General features: G+C 41.4%; 1 protein-coding gene across 1 annotated transcript in view; it reads right to left on the bottom strand.

The window, feature by feature from the left end:
* Positions 1-2,382: 2,382 nt before the first annotated feature.
* The window catches only part of ppm1j (protein phosphatase, Mg2+/Mn2+ dependent, 1J), a 28,064-nt gene continuing 18,445 nt past the window's right edge, over positions 2,383-12,001 (bottom strand). The window contains exons 4-10 of the mRNA XM_049573367.1: positions 10,720-10,832; positions 10,373-10,457; positions 9,782-9,900; positions 7,952-8,015; positions 6,681-6,788; positions 5,514-5,665; positions 2,383-3,826 (exon numbers count right to left, since the gene is read on the bottom strand). Of these exons, the coding sequence (XP_049429324.1) occupies positions 3,679-3,826; positions 5,514-5,665; positions 6,681-6,788; positions 7,952-8,015; positions 9,782-9,900; positions 10,373-10,457; positions 10,720-10,832 (789 nt within the window). The 3' untranslated portion in view covers positions 2,383-3,678. The remainder of the gene's footprint in view (positions 3,827-5,513; positions 5,666-6,680; positions 6,789-7,951; positions 8,016-9,781; positions 9,901-10,372; positions 10,458-10,719; positions 10,833-12,001) is intronic.

Below are 12,001 nucleotides of genomic sequence, written 5' to 3'. Positions count from 1 at the left end.
TCAGTGACAAAATGTCTCTGCATTATAAAATAGCGTGGTCTGTTTCACTCTGTATGACAGGCAAACATACTAACAACAAATATTAGCATCATGATGGATTTTTTTCCCCTCCTGATTGATAAAATTATCAGCAGCTAAATACAGCGTACTCAGGTGTTACAGTTAAGTACAATTTTGCAGTTATTTTTATTTGTGCTTGAGTTTTATGTCTCCACTGTTCAACCTTTCAGAGGGAAATATTGTAGGCTACTTTTGGACTCTGATACATTCATGTTCAGCTAGTTCTTTGTTTCTTGAATAAAGATTTTATTCACAAAACACATCATCAATTTATTAAATATGATGCATTTTTACTGATTAAAGGCCCTGCACCCTGTCACACATCTTGTCACTTACTCTTGCTGATAGGTCTTTGCTCAGGTTTTCATAGACCTATCTATATAAAGAAAATATCCAGTGAGCAGCAGTTCTGTGGGTGAAAATGCCTTGTTGATGCCAGAGGTCAGAGGAGAATGGCCAGCCTGGTTCAAGATGACAGAAAGGCAACAGTAAGTCAAATAACCACTGGTTACAACCAAGGTCTGCAGAAGACCATCTCTGAACCAACAACATGTCCAACCTTGAAGCAGATGGGCTACAGCAGCAGAAGACCACACCAGGTGCCACTCCTGTCAGCTAACAACAGGAAACTGAGGCTACAGTTCACACAGGCTCACCAAAACTGGACAATAGAAGATTGGAAAAATGTTGCCTGGTCTGATGAGTCTGGATTTCTGCTGCCACATTCAAATGGTAGGGTCAGAATTTGGTGTAAACAACATCAGAGCATGGATCCATCCTGCCTTGTATCAACGGTTCTGGTGCTGGTGGTGTAATGGTGTGGGGGATATTTTCTTGGCACACTTTGGGCCCCTTAGTACCAACTGGGCATGGTTTACACACCACAGCCTACCTGAGTATTGTTGCTGACCATCTCCAATAGAAGACTTCTAGCTGTAGTGGAGTATTACATGTTACATTATGGCATTATTGGCCATGTTCATCAAAAGTGTAAGGCCAGTTTGTGTCAAAGTGAAGAATTACCACTTTAATACTTATCTACTAATTAGTTTATAATAAGGTCAGAAAAGGAAACGAAATATCCATTATTGTTTTAAAGGTCCAGAGTGTAAGATTTAGGGAGATTTAGTGGCATCTAGTGGTGAGAATTGCAGATTGCAACCAGCTGAAACTTCTCCCGGTTAGAATTCTGTCAGTGTTCATTGTTCAAGAGTTTTTTGCCAGGAGCCAAATTATCCACAGAGGTCTCCTCCTCTCCAAAACAAACAAACCAGGCCATTTAAACTGGTAGAAACACTGAATAAAGCAGTTTCATGATCCAAATCAGTGCTTCCACAATGTTCTTTGGCTCTTCAGAGATAGCCTGCTAGCCCAGCACCCTCTAATATGTGCTCACCTTTTTTGTCTGATAACTTAAGATCCAGATGTTCAGGAGGTTTTCAGTCGGAGCCAAATTATCCACAGGGGTCTGTTCCTCTCCAACACAAACACATTGGTGATTAAAACCAATAAAAATAATAATAGAGGAGTTTAATCCCCCTAAAAATAGTGTTTTTGTACACTGCTCGTTGCAGATGGGCTGCAAACTAAGGAGGCTGATGTGAAAACGAGAATGGCCCTATCTAGAGCCAGTGTTTGGTTTGTCCGTTCTGGGCTTCTGTACAAACATGGCAGTGCAACAAAGCAGTCTCTACGGATGAGGATCGACTACGGCTCATTCTAAGGTAATGAAAACGCAATGATTCTTATTTTCAGGTGATTATAAACTTAAGAAGTCATACTTATTACATTATATTCCATTTCTGCCAGTATATCCCTCAAAATTCTACTCACTGGACCTTTGAATTAAGTAACATGTGGAGTCTGTGGGATCCAAAACAATGAGGAAGTAAAGCCAGTGTCAACAAAACACAGTGGTTAAGCCTTAAAAGTATTATTATGTTCAAAGGCTATGTGTTAATGTCAGCATACTGTACATGATTTGACATTAAGAGGAATACTATTAAAAAAGTTCACATGTAGTTTTGGAAGCTTGTTGCATTCTAAAATTCAATATGTGAGATTAACATGCAGAGAAATTCTGCTTGTGGGAAATTAATAATTCTTTTAAATCACTCAAAACCAACTTATAATGACGTTAATCCCATGAGTCAGTAAAGGAAGAAGTGATTATTTAGTAACTGAACTTTCCTCTTAGTCAAACAGTGCAATTATCAGTGACAGGCTGTGTGAACTACTCTGACTCATAAGTTGGCCACATCGAAGATTAATTTCCCTTTGAGTGATGCACAGGACTGAGTAAACAAACACAGTCAAAGCAAATGGGAAAAATCAGATTTATTTCTAAGCTGGTTTACATTATCCCTCTACCTCACAATTTGGTAGCTCACATTCTAGGACGCACCATCTCTAAACAAACAGTTAATGGATAGAGACATAAAAAATAAGACTTCTGATGCTGCTTTACAACCAAAGTTGTCTTTAAAAATATATATGATACTCCAAATTACAACATGACATAACAAAAAATGGTACAAAAGAGGTATGGTGGTACATTTAAGGGCATAAAATGTTCTTGTAAAAGGATCAAATTTAGTGCATCTGAAGAAAAACACTCCATCTCTTCGTAAGGCATATGTGTGAAGTTTATCACATCTTACTATACCGAGACATCTACTCTCCTCTGAGAGTTCAAAAATAAAAAACATGTACTTAAATTAAACAAATGAAGCTTTACCTTTATGTTTTTTACTGAACATGAGTGTAACACTTTGTTCTCTTTATTATAATGACAAAAATAAAACAATCTATGAGCACATTCAACGAAAACATATCACAAATCAACAGGCTACCACAGAGCATGTGCAACAGCCTTCAAGTGCCGAACGTCATTCATTCATCGTTAACACAGGAAGTAAATCAATACAACTGGTTCTGTGTGCTGAAAAAGGTCCATTCCTCTGATTTTACTTCCGACATGCTTCTTTAATGTACAGACATGAATCTAATGTTTTTGTTTTGTTGTTTATCTTTTATGTATTGATTTTTTTTTTTTTTTTTTTTTACAGATTTCCATCCTAATGCCATGGCGGCATCTTTGGTTTCCTCACATTCTTTACTGCAATCCTCTTTAAAACATGATTGTGAAACTGCGAGAGGCTTTTCTTTTCTTTTTTTTCTTTTTTTAAAAAAGTGAGTCACATTCAGGGCATGACATGAAAATGAACAATCCGTTTAAAGGATTGAGTAGCGGTCCAGCGGTCTCGAACATAAACAGGAAACAAAAACTCTACAAGGGTTTAATTCTCACTGGCAACCGTCACAAACAGCAGGTCTGGGAGGAAGAGTTCTTTTATAATGTCACTGGAAATCTTTTGTTACATGACTGGAAACCAACCAAACGATATGGGATCCTGGGCTGGGTTGAAGTAAAGCGGCTGGGGCCGGGTCCGGTCTGGGGGTGATGAAGGTGCTGCTCAGACCCAAGTCCTCTCTATGACAAAGGTGTTTTCTTCTCCCACTGCCCCGTCAGTTCAGGTTTTAAGGAGCTGGGAGGGAAGGGCCCTGGGAGGGACCCTGAAGCGTCATCCCTGTCATAGCGGTCGCTGCGACACCTTGTCATGTCTCTGACTCGTGCCCCGCCAGTGGGATGACAAACACTGTGATGTCATCGCCTGAGCCCAGTCTTTCGTTGGGTAACCGCCAACCGCGCTCTTTCAGGACGCCTCGTGACCTCATCAGCAGGTCCTGGGCTGCCAGAGTGTACCTGCGTGACACAGAGAGCAGAAAAGCAGTCATTACAACAAGTACTCTATAATTTAGGCAGAGCATGAACACACAAACAAAATGCAGATTCATATTCAAACAAGTAAGTCAGTATATCAGACGACATAAAGCTGCCTTTTGTACAGTGGTCTCTGAGAACGATCTCAGTGCCTTCACTTTCTGACTGAAGGGTAACACTTTACATAGCCAACACACTGGTTAACTATATATGTGACTATTGTCTTTGTCTATTTTGATTCTGATGAAGCCCCCTCTCCATTTCGCATTTATAAGCAGTATATAAACATATAAGAAGGTTGCTAAGGTAGTCAAAAACCTCCTCAGTGGCAGGACGCCAGGTGTGGATGAGATTCACCCTGAGATGCTAAAGGCTCTGGACATTGTTGGGCCGTCTTTGCAGACACACCTTTGCATCTGGTCCTTGTATGACCTAATTGAGAGCTGTGTCCTCATACTTGGCACAAAGTCAAACACATTCTCAGAGAGTGTTGGCCCCCGCCAGGGTTGTCCCTTGTCTCTGACTCTGTTCGTGATATTCCTAGATAGGATCTTAAGGCGCAGCCGGGGGGAGAAAGGGGTCCGGTTTGGTGACATCAGAATTGCATCTCTGCTTTTTGCAGATGATGCAGTTCTGTTGGCCTCATCAAAAGGTGACCTCCAGCATGCACTCGGGTGGATTGCAGCTGAGTGTGAAGCAGTCAGGATGAGAGTCAGCATCTCCAAGTCTGAGGCCATGGTGCTCTGCTCTGATGGAATGCCCCCTCTGGATTGGGAGAGATTTATTGCCCCAAGTATCTCGGGGTCTTGTTCACGAGTGAGGGTGGAACGGAGCATGAGATCGATCAGTGGTTCAGTGCAGCACCTGCAGTAATATGGGCGAGAGAGCTGAGCCGGAAGGCAAAGCTTTCGTTTTACTGGTCCATCTACAACCCTCACCTATGGTCATGAGCTCTGGGTAGTGACTGAAAGAATGAGATCGTAGATAAAAACAGCTGAAATGTGTTTCCTCCGTGGGGTGGCTGGGCTCAGCCTAAGAGATAGGGTAAAGAACTCAGACATCCGGAGGGAGCTTGTAGAGCTCCTTTGCGTTGAAAGGGGTTAGCTGAGATGGTTCGGGCATCTGATCAGGAAGCCTCCTGGGTGCCTCCCGTTAGAGGTTTTCAAAGCATGTCCAACTGGTAGGAGGCCCCCAGGGTAGACCCAAAACACGCTGGAGGGATTACATGTCTCATCTGGCCTGGGAACGCCTCAGGAAAAGCATTGTTGGAGAAGGGGACATCTGGACTACTTTGCTCAGCCTGCTGACCCCCAGCATCCAAAGGGTGTGGTGTGTCTTCCTCTTAACTGTTCCTAGGACTGCACTCTCCTGCACCTGGAATCTGCTGGATCCACTCTCCCAGTTTTCTTTCTTTCTTTCTTTCTTTCTTTCTTTCTTTCTTTCTATCTATCTATTAAATACTTCACACTGTGTACTTCATACAGTATACTGACTGTAGGCACAACTTAGCAGGAGACCTGAGTATCTGTTACCACCTAGTGGACATACTGAGTACTTATTTTACATATGACTCATGAAACTGCAGCTTTCACTGAGAACATGTTCACACGCCACATGACAGAACATATAGTAAAAACAAAAGCTCAGTGTAAAGGATTATGTGGCATACCTCATGGGATCAGAGGGGTCACAGCAGGATAAGTAAGCTGACACAGCATCTGCCACTTCCCTGTCCGTCGTTACATCCCACAATCCATCTGTGCCCATGACCAAGACGTCGTCTGGGCCGTGTTTGTTTTCATCCACGTTATAAACCTTCACCTGTGACAGAAAGACATGTTATTAATAAAGTTTTTCCCATCATGCTGTCATGATTTTCAAAACTATCTTCAGTGCTTGAAGATTAGCAACTGTGCGCTGTCATGCCCGGGACATAACCCCCGTTTAAAGTATTAAAGCAGCTCACATTCATTCACATATCTTAACATGAAGTTGAGCCACTTACTTAGAGTGACTCAACAACAAGCCAGTGATTAAGATAAGCTCTGTTCAAGAAACAGATGCCTGATAATATTCCTGTAATGCTAAGCTGAGAAGTGCCTAAACAGGAAATGAGAAACAAAGTCTGACAAGTGAGGCAGAGAGTATTTTTAACTTCATAAAACAAAAATAAGAAGTGCTGTGATGAGTGGCAAGACACTGAAAAAAGGATATGTGCACTTGTAACTATGCCTAAAAAAGGGTTCAAATGACTGCATGAATTAAAGTCTTGTGTACAATATACATTTTAGTAATTTGAAGAAGGAATTTGATCTTGAAAACAAAGATAGAATTAGATCTTTACAGGTCAGGGATTACTAAAGGAAATTAAAAGAAGACAATTAATCCACTGAGGGCTCCACACTGAGATATTGTTCTGGAAGGTGCAGATAAACAGAGTAATTCAAAATGCCTGTCATGAGAAGAGTCGTTCAGAAAGTTACACTTATGAACAAGAAAACACAAGCCACTAAGTGTGCACCAATTTTATGTGTTTTGATGTTGAACATCTGATCTGATAGCAGAAGAAGACAGACCTAAGAACATCTCTAAAAATACACTGGAGGCCTGCAAGGTAACAGCATCTAAAAACTGGTTTCAATCTGTATCTGTGCACCATATCTGAGTCTGCAAAAAGGCAACCAAAGCATGTCATGACACAAAACCTTGAGCTACAGCTGACGCCCAAAAGCTGCTCAAATGTATCCTAAAGGCTCCAGGGTTGCTACAGTGAGGACGAACAAACTGAGTACTTATGTGCTGATAACCAGCGCTGCTTCTGATTCCTCCCACTCACCTCAGGCACACACGAGAGGAAGGGCTTGATGTAAATGTTGGAGTTGTACACCTTCAGGTCATGATCTCCTAGCCCACGGGTCACTCCGATTGTCGCCATGACGCGTGCCTGTGTGAGGACAAACACACGCAGTAATGTAGGTTGTTTGTGCGGGATGTGATTCAGTTCTAGGAAAATCCTTTTATGAGGGATTATTAAGTGAAGACAATGTTCTCTCAGACTATAATGGAAATGTTGAGCAGGTCTCATTTGTATGCAGGGAGACACTGAAGTATACAACAAATAGTTTGTAGATGTAAAAGTCAATCAATCAATTTTATTTATAAAGCCCAATATTTGCCTCCCCAATATTTGGGGCGGCAGTAGCTCAGTCCGTAGGGACTTGGGTTGGGAGGGTCGCCTGTTCAAGTCCCGTCCAGACCAAAAAATATGGAGCGTGGACTGGTAGCTGGAGAGGTGTCAGTTCACCTCCTGGGCACTGCCGAGGTGCCCCTGAGCAAGGCACCAGGCACCGAACCCCCAAACCACTCGGAGCGTCTGTGGGCAGCCCACTCTGACATCTCTCCACTTAGTGCATGTATAGGTCCAGTTTGTGCATGTGTGTGTTCGGACCTGTGTGTAATTGATAACAGAGTGAAAAATTGAATTTCCCCTTGGGGATTAATAAAGTATAGAAAATAAAATAAAAATAAAATCACAAATCACAATTTGCCTCACAGGGCTTTACAGCATACGACATCCCTCTGTCCTTATGACCCTCGCAGCAGATAAGGAAAAACTCCCCAAAAAACCCCTTTAACGGGGGAAAAAAACGGTAGAAACCTCAGGAAGAGCAACTGAGGAGGGATCCCTCTTCCAGGACGGACAGACGTGCAATAGATGTCGTACAGAACAGATCAGCATAATAAATTAACAGTAATCCGTATGACACAATGAGACAGAGAGAGAGAGAGAGAGAGAGAGAGAGAGAGATGCAGGTAATGACAGTAGCTTACAACAACATTATTGAAAGTAATAATATTATAGTTATAGTTCTGGCTACTGCGGTACAATATGTTGAAAGTATGTATTAATATCTGGCAGTATACATGTGTGACAATAGTCATATGTGTATAATAACAGTAGAAGTATGACTAATGACTAATGATGGCAGCAGCAGCAGCAGGAGGCATCTGGCAGGACCACGGTAGCAGCACAACCACACACGTGCCACACAGTTAATGAGGATCTGTGTATCAAGTATGATGCATTGGGTTTTCCTTGTTTCTTACCTTTTTACCCTCTCCATATATCAGGGGGAACTTCAGATCATCTTCAACAATCGTCTTATAAGCCCTGAAACAACAAAACCAACAGAGCTCAGATGCAAGTTACTGAAACACGACAGTTTGAAAAGTTATTCAGCAACAATTTTGATAACTAAATAAATTTTTTTATGCATAAATACTAGAAATTCAAAGGTTCTAGCTTTTCAAATGTTAACATTTGCTGCTTTTCTATCATTTGCTGCTTTATCATTGTAAAATTAAAGGAATACTTCACCCATTCAGTGATCATTTGGATATCAATTACCCATCCTATGTTGTGTTAAAATCGTGAAGAAAATATTAAGGCCAAATTATTATGGACTGGGCTGCTGCCAGAGGTGGGAGGCAGGGCTAACTGTTGTGTATTATTGTGTTTGTCATTTGTTACCCATGTTATAACTATTTTTAGAAAGTTGATAACAAAAAAATCATGAAGTTTGTTTTTCTTGTATGTATCCACATCAAAACTGCATCAACACATCCATTTACAGACTGTCTCTCAACTCGTGAATTGTAATTAAAGTCTCATCTTTCCAGTCATAAGCTCTGAACTTCCTGCTCACCCTGCTCAATGGAATCTATCTGCAGAGTTCAAATACATGTGCTTGCTAGGCATGCTGACTGTATGAGGCAGTGTATTAAATATTATTGTTATGCAAAAATGCATGTGTTTTGGAGGTACTGAGCATACGACTGCATAAATGAGACGTTTTGCTGTTGCTGAAAGTCCAATTCAGCAGTAGGTTTTTAGTCACTGTATGACAAGACAAGTAGGGCTTCCATTTGTATGCCTTACAGTTTGCCACTCAGTACTTAAAAAAACTACAACTCCAAGGAGGCAGAGCTTTTACCACCAGGGTTGTGCACAGGTGTGTTGCATTACTGCTCGCGGATTGGTTATTTTTACCTACCTGTCCATTGTTGCCTTACGTATGCTCTGATGAAGCTCAACAATAAAGTGAAACACTGCATAGATGCAAGTGTGCAGAAAGCTTTTTCTACCACTCCACTTCATCAAAAATGTCTCCATTTTTAGATTCTGTGTTCACCATGGAGGCTTGTGAGACAGTTTTTTTAAAGAAGTCCATAGCACAAGATGAGTAATTGACGAACATATCCCCATACTGCAGTTTGTATGATATCCAACAAATTAGCGCCCCACAAATGGCATTGTCACGTTATGTGCTAATTCAAGTTATGTAGGTTAGGGCGAGAAAAATAATCATGGTTGGGTGTCACAAAGTGAAAACGTACATTAAAATAACTCCATGTTCAATTGGTTTCAAACATTAGGCGAAAGTCCTGTGTTTGTTTGACCCATCCACCAGCTCAACCTAACTCCTTACATGGACTTTCACTCTTTATGCTACTTCCTTCTTTACCCCCATCAGCTCATTGGTGATGTGATCGCAGCCTTCCCGATTACATGAGCCACATAAAATTGTGTTGCATTACTTTTCGTAGGTATACGTACAAAGTACATGAGAACAGCCTGCCTTGACATACAAACAGTAACTTTGGGGGTGAAGTATTCTTTAATATTTGGGGTTTTCAACTTTAAAAAAACAATTTGAGCTGTGATGAACATTTGCTCCATTTTCTGATATTTTATAGACCAAACCAATGATCAATTCATTTAGTAAATAACTGGCAGATTGTAAGTTCCTGCCCCCTGATTGGAAATCCTTACTCATTTCTCCACCATCAAAGTATAGCTATGCCCAATACAGAAAAAATGTTTATGAAAGGTGATTAACTGTCAGACGTGTGATTAAAAAGGATCCCCAGGTTTACCAGCCAGTCATGGTGTGGTCTCTGTAGAGCATCTTTTTCCCCAGCTCACTGTGCTGGATCCTACGAGGGAACTCAATGTGAGTGAACTCATTACCCAGGAGCTCCGGCCTCAGGAAGCCCTGGAGTGACACACAAAATGGGTCAGGTCACATCAAACTACAGAATAAAACACTTTACTTAACCTTAAATGTCTGGCATGGCTCTGAAGAAAAGACTGTGTGTGTATTAGGAGACCTGCAGTACAGTATGCTGCGTACTGAAGGCACAAAAAACAGCTCCCTGTTTTAGCAGCAAACATCATCCACCCACTCTGTGACTCAGAACTACAACCGGCCACTAAAACAGGCAATCGACGATCGTCAGATTATTTCAGTGAGACACAGGATTTCCTCCTTCCTCCTAATCAGGTTCAGCTGAACTTTTACTGTTAGTAAAACCTCATTCGAGTGGTAAAGACCAACTATTTATATGTGTACTCTTCTTTTAACCTTTTGCTATGTACTTACAAGATTATAAAATCCCCTTGAACAGTTGCTATGCTGTTAATCAAAGGGTCTGTAGGTAAAATAATTGTATAAGACAGAAGAATACCAGGTACTGTAGCCGCTGTCTCTCGGACTCAGGTGTGAATTCATTCGTCATGGGAATAACTTCATTATTTCGTATGATTATGGCCCTGCAGAGAGAAAGAGGGGAGACAGGAGTCAGATGGGTTTTAACACATTTCTTCATCTATAGGTTGGTCAGAAAGAGCATCAGTAGAAGGCTGCATAATGCTGCAGTACACAAAGTGAACCCCAGGGGGCACAAGAAGCACCTATGTCTGAGAAGATTTCCCATGAGTATACAACTCCATGCACTGTGCAGTGAAAAGCTGTAGTGAATTACACATATTTCATTCCATGGTCTGCAGTAGACGTTTATTTCAGTCCTCTCACCTGCTATCTCCAGCATTGGCTACGTAGAGTTTCCCCATTAAATGAATGGCAGCTAAGGCACAGCAGCCTCCAGAGATGGCATATGATGATTTCTCCTTTTCAATTAGGTCATCCTGAAATAATAAGAGAAAAAAAAAATGAAGTAAAAACAAAAGGCCACAGTACCTCAGTGGTTTAAGAACCCACTTTGGCTCTCATAACCCTGAATAGCTCATTGTTTCCCCCCATAAATATTCATATTCACAACAAAACAGCACAGTGCTAATGGAGAGAAAACATGGAGGCTTTGAAGAGTGCATTACCTAGGATGTGGGTTATCATCAGAATCATCTAAACCACAGAGTAGCTGCATCAGACGAGAGAGCATCACTTTGAGCTCACTGATTGATTCAGCCTATTTGCCCAAGTTGGATATTTAGTCACAAACAGGAAGAGACCAAGATTTTAAAAACAACAGTCTGCAGCTCTGCTAGTAGCTCGACAAGCTGCATGTGGGCACAGCAGTGCTTTGAGAAAAATACTGAGCCTTAGCATGCTCACAGTGACTATTGCTGTGTCTCAATTCGCCTTCTTCTGTACTTACACTTGCTATTTGAGTGCATAAATATGCTCACACTGACAGGTAAGACAAATGCAGTGCACTATGAGTACACAGATGGTGCACTATAACGGTCAAAAAGCTGACTGTAGAATGCCGGACACTTCTCACAATCAATGGCTGCCTTCTTGGCTATTAAGCGGAAGAAGAGGGACCACCGGCTGAGGAAGCTAAGGTGCTTACATTTGCTTGGATGAACCATAGATCAGACGTTGTGCTAGACTTTTTTTGTCGCCGGTCATTTTGACCGACAGGGTCATAAAAATCCGGTCATAATCTATTTTTACCGGTCATTTTAATTTTCGTTTTTAAATGATAATAAAGATATTCAAAGACATTTAGTTTTCATTCTTTCGTTTTTAATAAATCCAACAAGCAAATTATAAAGTGTGCATTAATAAGGACATGAACAAAAAGATGAACAGACATCCACACACCTGTGCCATTAGGCTTCGCCCTGGACACTCTGGACGGCACTAACGCGTCACTAACGCGTCCGGTGTGTACAGGGCGTTATGTCAACAACGCTACATGAAGCAGATGAATGACTCTCTGCAGTGTGAAAACGGCAGCCACTTAAACCACTGACTGTGCACTCCGCTGCCAAGTAGGCAGGGGTGGTAATTGCAACCGGTCAATATGACCGACAGCCTTCAGATTTTCCGATCATTGTTATAAAAAAAC

The sequence above is a fragment of the Epinephelus fuscoguttatus genome, linkage group LG1 (genome assembly GCF_011397635.1).
Source record: "Epinephelus fuscoguttatus linkage group LG1, E.fuscoguttatus.final_Chr_v1".
Lineage (NCBI taxonomy): Eukaryota > Metazoa > Chordata > Actinopteri > Perciformes > Serranidae > Epinephelus > Epinephelus fuscoguttatus.
This window is presented reverse-complemented; position numbering and strand designations above follow the sequence as displayed.